At 34.9% G+C, this 7,831-nt stretch overlaps 1 protein-coding gene across 5 annotated transcripts; it reads right to left on the bottom strand.

The window, feature by feature from the left end:
- Positions 1–1,574: 1,574 nt before the first annotated feature.
- LOC131060667 (cell division cycle 20.2, cofactor of APC complex) lies at positions 1,575–5,609 on the bottom strand. Of its 5 annotated transcripts, none has more exons than XM_057993985.2 (7): positions 5,251–5,609; positions 4,876–5,148; positions 3,424–3,693; positions 2,753–3,331; positions 2,469–2,656; positions 2,154–2,276; positions 1,575–1,825 (listed from the first exon to the last, which is right to left on the bottom strand). In XM_057993985.2, exons 1-5 carry the CDS (start codon positions 5,434–5,436, stop codon positions 2,510–2,512), a joined length of 1,455 nt encoding a protein of 484 aa, XP_057849968.1. In that variant the 5' UTR covers positions 5,437–5,609; the 3' UTR covers positions 1,575–1,825; positions 2,154–2,276; positions 2,469–2,509. The 5 variants fall into 5 exon arrangements, with proteins under 5 accessions (XP_057849968.1, XP_059067944.1, XP_057849967.1 ...); XM_059211961.1 differs by having other exon boundaries at positions 2,440–2,656; positions 5,251–5,603; XM_057993984.2 differs by having other exon boundaries at positions 1,575–1,877; positions 5,251–5,603.
- Positions 5,610–7,831: the final 2,222 nt, after the last annotated feature.

Here is a 7,831-nt window from a genome sequence, read left to right as displayed (position 1 = left end):
AAGATGAGAGCACAACAAGGAGAAGATGGTGCAAGTTTTTATATTTTTTTTGCAGGTACAACATTTCCAAGGGACTTGGAAAATTTTAAAGGTGGGGAGTATGGTGCAGGAGCACCCAAGGCAAACATGGCCATCATAAGGCCACATTGAAGGGCAATGAAGATTATAAATATTTTGATGTTGTAAGGTCAATCTTGACCATTTAAATATGTAATCATGGTTAATAAGACCATTGGAAGTCATGAAACTCATAAAATGAGTTATTTTGTAATGAGTTGTAAAAATTGTCAAAATGGGCAAAATAGGGCAAATTGAGCATGTAATGGGGTTCAAGGGTAAAGTAGGAGTTTTGTTTAATGTTTTGTGTTCATAAGGTCTCAAAAGACCATATTCATGTAATAGAAATTCTTATTAGTTTCATAGCACAAGGGAGGTCAAAAGTTGTTATGTAAACCAAGTGAGTGATTATGTGTAAAACAACCAAAGTTGGTTAAAATGGTAGTTAGGGAGGTTGATTTCGGGTTTGAGAGTCATGTTGTGAATCTGACCCATTCTACTTTATGTGGTTAATGTGGCTTGTGGAATGGGTCAAGAATATTTTAAAATATGTGTTTTAATCATTCATGTGCAGGGAAGAACCTGGAGTTGAGTTTTTGATGCCCAAGAGTATGGGGTTGAGTGAGAAAGAGTGCATTTGGGGTGCCACATTCAAGGTCTGAGCAAAATGTATTAACAAGTGCTTGGTTTTATGTTAGATTATGTTTGTGCAGGTTAAATATGAGGTGTTTGATCCATTAATAGGATCTGAAAGTTTTTGGAGAGTCGGATTTGAGAAGGCCCTAGTTTTGGAGGCCTAAAAGTGAGGGTTTTGGATTTGATTGGGTAAATGAGTGAAGTAGCCCATAAAACCTTGAAAATCCTTTGTTTGGCATCATTTCCTAAGACTGTTTTTGGGTTTGGGATTGAGGAGTGAAGATCTTGAGGTATTTGCTTTGTAAAAGTGGCCTAATAGGCCTAAATTCATGCTTAACAGCAGGCTGATCCGTACAGGTGGTCCAAAGGAGTAATATCTGGTTTTGGGATATGTTTTAGGGTCTGGTAAAGGTTATCTAAATATGTAATTTGTTTTTCAAGTGTTTTGGGATGATTTGGAGAAAAGTAGAAAATACCCGATTTGGAGGCTACAAGGAATAGAGCCTAGAAGAGCAAGTTTGGTTTATGAGTTTGAGTCTGAGTTTGGGGGTGTGTAGAACCTTGTCTTATGGTGTTTGGGATGTGTTAAGACCAATAGAGGTGTTGGAACAAACCATTTTGATGTTATCCTTGGTTGGGTGTGTTGAGTTGAGTTTGGTTTTGAATCACCTAGCATGTAGAGGATCCTTTGATGTGTCTCCTGAGTTGATTTAATCCTTAGGGAGAGTTCCAGAGTTGATCTCTCTGCATCATTTTGTTTATGCTTTATTGTGCATTTCTTGATATCTTAGTAATATTTAAGTTGAAAGTTGCATAACCGTCCTCTCAAGATTAGCGTAGGAAGCGTTTCCGCACACCTTTGCTTCCTTACACCAAGCAGCAGAAAATAGATGCATCTCCCCTCCCAAACTCATTCCTGACCAGGAATTTGATTGTTGAAGCTGCATCCTTAATATAATTATTAATATCATTAATGCAATAAGAATCTGTCAAAATGTCTTAAATGTGCTAAGAGTAGAAAACCATCAAGACAAGCATATGGTTGCAGAGCTCGCCTTTGAATGATCTTATTATTTGGCTGTTCAAGAGGCATGCCTAGCATGTAATATCATACCAACGTATGCCTTGATACCTGTATACAGAAGCCATCATAATAGCTATTCTTAAGAGGTACCGTTGTAGCACTGGTCAAACATCAGGCAAGTAGGCATGTTAACAAAGAGAAAACTCAAAGAACAATACAGATAGCAACATAGCAATATGTACTTCACAAACAGAATCGAAATGCAAATGATAACCTTAGCCCATGAGCAGAAATTACAAGAACATCATTCTTTTTTAATTGGATTAAAGCAGTAAAATTACAAGTAACAGGAAACCGCACAGAAAGAGACATGCTCAAAGAACAAACTGCTGAATATTATGAAACTACAATAAAACGCAAAACAACCTAACATCACCTGGAGGCTGCAAGGTACTCTTTGAGGGCATCCTGCTGTCTGTCTACTTTGGGTCCCCTTCAAGTATTTAGGAGCTTCAAACACTTGTCAAAGCTTATGGAACATTCTACATACGACTGGATTCTGATCATAAAAAGCGCGGCTAGTATTAGCATAAAATGTTGTCACTGACGCAACTTAATAACCTTCAACAATAAGTGCAAATAAACTGCATGAAGCGCACTAATAGCCCTAAATACTGCTGTAATGCAAAAAAATCCTTATTCAATGAATATAACAGGCTCACATGAGAAAAATATATGAATCCAGTATCACCTAAAGTGTAAATTTTCTTGTTCCATGAGATCAATTGACTACTAGTGAATATTCATTAAATAATTGTTGAGGGTACCCTCTGGCTCTTTAGTTTTGGTACTCTCTGGGGAACCAGGAGTTCCAAAGACTTGCCAAAACCTTAGTGTCTCGTCTGCTCCAACTGATGCAACAGTATACCCATCTGGGCTCTATAATACAAAATACAGTGAGAGTTAACATACACTGATTCAAGCAAGGCATGCATGCAAGCAGTAAACGTATCCATATACCAATATCATGCATACCTGTGCCAGATGCAGCACCCTAGAAGTATGGCCCGTAAGCTCTGCAATCTTTGTCATAGATGGGTATTTCCATAAGGTCAATTGGTTCTCACTATATCCATGTGAACTCAAGAGCTCACGCTCATGCTTATTCCACAACAATGCACAAACTGAAGAGTTTGTGTCAATGGTATTTAGGCATGCTCCAGTAAGACTATTCCAGAACTTAATGGATTGGTCTGCAAGGCCTCCACCAGATGCCAAAAGATTGTGCTGGAAAGGGCACCATGCCAAGGCTGTAACTGCATCAAAATGTTCATCAATCCTGTGAAGATACTGATTTCTAACATTAGAGGACGACATGCTCTTGTCCCATATATGAAGCAAGTTGTCACTGCCTCCGCTCGCAAGTTGCTGGCCAGATAAGGACCATTTCAATCCACAAACTTCCTGCTCATGGCCTCTGTATGTCTTAACATTGGAATTACGGATACGGACATCATGGATAATTATTGAACTGTCCCTACCACCAGTTGCAAGAATATTGTCATTCCAGGAAAGTGAGCCTACACGGCCTTGATGACCTTTCAAGGATCTCAACTGCTTTCAATATGATAACACTACCATGTGAATAAGGTTGCACTTTAAGACAAATGAAAAAATTAAGACATCAAATACTTCATTTTCTTTACCTGTCGATTAGATGTAGAATCCCATATCTGTACAGTACAATTAGTCAATCCAATGGCAATATGTTTTCCATCGGGTGCCCAATTAACACTGCTTATTGGACCAACATCATTATCTACTGTCAATAACTCAGAAGAAGTGCTCCTGTTTGCATCCCATAAGTAAACTGCATTGCCAAGTGCTATCGACAAAATATTGCTGTCACTCCAATCCAGCAGATTCAAATGATTATCATCAATAAGATCTGGGGCATCCAAAGTTCTCTCTGCATGCTGCATAGTGCATACAAACGCATAACAAAGTCAAAAACTACAATTAAGATGAATATCCACAATTCTTATTAAGCTAGTTAGTCAGAGAGCTAATTCCCTGCAGAATTATATAACTTGTAAGTAATGCTGATGAATCCTTAGCAACCTATAAAACATCTTATCACACTAAAGAATTTGTCCAGTTCTTGGAATACAAAAGCACCAATTCTGAAACCTCAACCGAATGTACAAGATCCAAAAGTCACCCTAGCCAACATAGGGACCAGTTTTTTTTCAGGAAACAAAAGAATAAAAACATAAATCTAATCCTAGCAATTGTACAGCACCAGACCCTAATCTAAATGTTGAATATTGCTGGAAGTAAATTCTTCCAAACTCTAATCTACTATATCAATGTTGACCATTTTTCATAGTCCTCAGGAAACTTGATCTTTTAGGACAGGCCTCGTCCTCTGCTCATATCTCCTTGCTACTATACCCAAGTCTAACATAGCTATGGTTTTATTCATATGCTCCTATTCCATATTTCGAAAGAACGTCTTACATCCTTAACCTTTAATTCAAATTCTCTACCAAACTCAAAAGGATCAAACAAAAATTTAACATGCAGGAAAGGAAACTAAAATGTCTCCAAATCTCCTGCAACTTCATATTCAACTAGAGAACTTAAACCTGCAACCATCACATCAGAAAATTTGCTCAAATAACCTAAACCTTAGCACCTAAAACCCGTTATACTTAATGAGCTATGTGATCTTCCAACACATTAAACTGATCAATCATAAAGGTTTGTTCAGCGTTAACAATAGCATTTGAAATTGAGATGTCTTGAAGAAACAGATATTATAAATCCCAAAGTCTATATACATCTTCTTGGACTGACTGAATCATGGAACCCTAAGCTAATTGGAACTACAATTTATCACGCCTTCAAACAATCCTTAACTAGTTGGATGGTTGAGTCAATCTAATCCCAGAGTAAGATATCAAGTTTATCACAAAACAACAAAATCAACGACAATAACAAGTTTACTACCTTTGTGGCATTCCCGCCGAACCCTAAAGCCAATAATCAACCTAAGCCCGCCTAAAATTGTCTATTGAATCTAAAAATTAGTAAAAACACTAAGTATTCACAAAAAGAATCATAATTTGAAAAACAAAAACAGCAAAAACCATTACTTGAGGTATGCAGCGGCTTTGTGATCTGCTAGTTCTGGCCCTAGTATCAACAGAAGGAGCTTCGGAATAGATGGATTGCAATCCCCGTGCAGATGGCTTTCTACTAAAGCTCATAATTCTTGACATCTTACTAGAATCCATCATCAAACTAGCTGCTTGCTCCCTGACATATTCTTCCATGGAGGCTTTATTTCCAATGATATTGCTTTTATTTACCACATACCGAGCCCAATCAAAATCTATGGAACTTCTGTTAGCAATAAACCTGTCCCCCTGCAATGACAAACCAATGGTTATCTCAACAGCAAATTAAAAAAAAAAAACCTAAAATTTGCTGCATTTCTATAAGAAAAAAAAGGGAAATGTAATACACACATTTTGTATTGGAGTCGCCAATTGCTTTCGCAGAGGACGGGTGATCTTAGGCCTTCTGGAAAGAGTACTGATGCTTGGTGTTTGAGGTGACCCAAAAGCCTTCTTCATTGTATTGAATCGAAATAAAACCTGTAATTCACAACAACAAAACAACACAAAGGAAAAAAACAAAAAGACATGCAACATACAAAAAAAAAAACACCTCAATTACTATACACAGGTACGCAATATGCTATCAGTTTGCAGTATGTTAATGAGGAAATTGACGAGCAATAGTATACAGCCCAGCAGCCCTAATCCAAATTTGAAATCAGTCAGTTGCAGAGCAGAGAGTAGATGAGAGGGAGAGAATATTGAAGCCTGGGGGTTATTTATATGGGAAATTTTTTGAAATGAGAATATGAGGATGGATAGATTATAACTCGGAGAGATCGAAATTAGTGACGGTTCATCCTGTAATTTTTTTAAGTGGATGTCGGTCACTTTTGAGTTCCATTGTTTAGTTAAAATTGTTCTAGGTATTTGTTTAAGAGGTTATAGTGGTATGGTAGGAAACAAATATGAATTTGTGGATAAATTTAATTGTCTAATTTTTGAATAAAATTTATCAATTTATTTCTATTCAAACATGTTTAATTATGGAATCTGTCACAATTCATCTAATTTATTATCTTTATTTTGACATACTCTAGAAAATAGGACTTTCTTATCTAATAAATTCAATTGTGTAATTTTTTAACACACATACACATTTGAAAAACTAATTATAAATTTGAAAACCTAAATATATGTTGAAAAAGATGTGTGAATTCAATTAAAGAGAAATTAGACATTTTCATTGTTGACTTGACAAGAATCACAACACCATAATTTAGCCATTGAACATTGTCAATTCCAACAAAGAGAATTATATGATTATGTAAATAGATAAATGAATATTTCTCATAGATTAATAATTTCAAAGTATTATATTTTTCTTTACAAACTTCTTTAAAAATTATAAAAATAATTAACTTCTTCTTGAAGTCTTTACATTATATTTTCAATTTCATAAGATTGTCAATTAATGCAACATCATATCATTCATTCATTATATTTTTTTCTAGCTACTCTTTCAAGATGATTATTGAGTTGATAAAGTTGGACTTATTATAAAGATTGCACAAGATCTTTCAACAAGTCCCCAAATATCTCATAAAGATTTGTGAGCCAAAACGCTAACCTCCTGTCATTCAATGTGTAGGATAATATTAGTTTCATTAATCCAAATGAGAACATAAAAACACTTTGGCCATTTCTATGATCTAAGGGAAGATATATTCTAGTTTTATAATATTTCACTAACTTTTTCCTCTAGATCATTAATATAGTTTAATTCATTTTGGACCTTACGATATAAAATAAAAGTTTATCAATATGTTTGGATGCAAGTGTAATCAAATCTCTGGTCTAAATGTTTTTGTCCATAAATTATATTCTCATTCTTTCCAGTTGAAGGCTTTTTATTTGTAATATTGATAAATGAAAGAATTAGAAATGAAGATGAGTATTGAATGAGGCCAACCAAATATTGCACATAAGATGTCAATTGGTATACATTTTCTTTCAATTTCTCCTTGGTTCATTTATCCCTATTCACTTTTTAAATCATTGCATCAATAGAAAACTTTATTTTCTCTCTGACAATCTTTTCTTTTTGCTACTATAGTAACTAAATAATTGTACTTACTGTAGACGTATGAAAATGGCCATATTCCTAAATGAATATTTAATGTTCATTTATTCTCATTCCTCTATTTAATTAAATCTAATTTAATTAAATCATTCACATTCCTCTATTTTATTAAATAAGTTATTCAATTTATTTATTTAAAATTCACTTAAGCCTCTTTATATCATTTAATTGAATAAATCATTGTATTTAATTAAATCCCTTCTCTCTACTTTTTAATTAAATTCACTTTTAATTAAATATGTTCACCCCAAATATATAAATCTAATTTATTTAATCCTCCACTTGCAACCATAATTGAAATAAAGCAATTTATTTTAATTAAATTCTATTATTCCTCACCCACTTACATTTTCCTACATCTCCCACTTGCCTCCTAACCCTCTTCCTAAATTCTTCTAGAATCCCTCTAATCCTAATCAATTAACATAAACCCTTCAATTATCCCCTTTCCCTAAATTTGAGGAGGTCACTTCTCAAATTTGGAGTAAAGTCTTCAAAGGCATTAAAGCCTTTATGCCTTCAACAAGCTAACTTGTTGAATACCCCCAAATTTGGAAGGACTCTTACAAATTTGTCCCCAAAGTCTTTCAAACCATTAATGGTTAACTAACCCTTTGTGACATGGTTAGAGACTTTTTGCCTAACTCAACCCTCATCTAACCCAGGGGTCTCATCAAGCATTCATTGCTTTGACCATGGTTATCTCCTTAACCCTTGCACAAGAATTCACCCTTTGGGTAAAAGCTTTATCCAATGGATAACCTTAACCCAACCTTAACTCTTACCTCCCAAGGTAACCATGAGGTCTTCTCAAGAATTTAATGCTTCTTACATCCCCTCTCAAGA

This window comes from Cryptomeria japonica, chromosome 10 (assembly GCF_030272615.1).
Source record: "Cryptomeria japonica chromosome 10, Sugi_1.0, whole genome shotgun sequence".
Classification (NCBI taxonomy): domain Eukaryota; kingdom Viridiplantae; phylum Streptophyta; class Pinopsida; order Cupressales; family Cupressaceae; genus Cryptomeria; species Cryptomeria japonica.
This window is presented reverse-complemented; position numbering and strand designations above follow the sequence as displayed.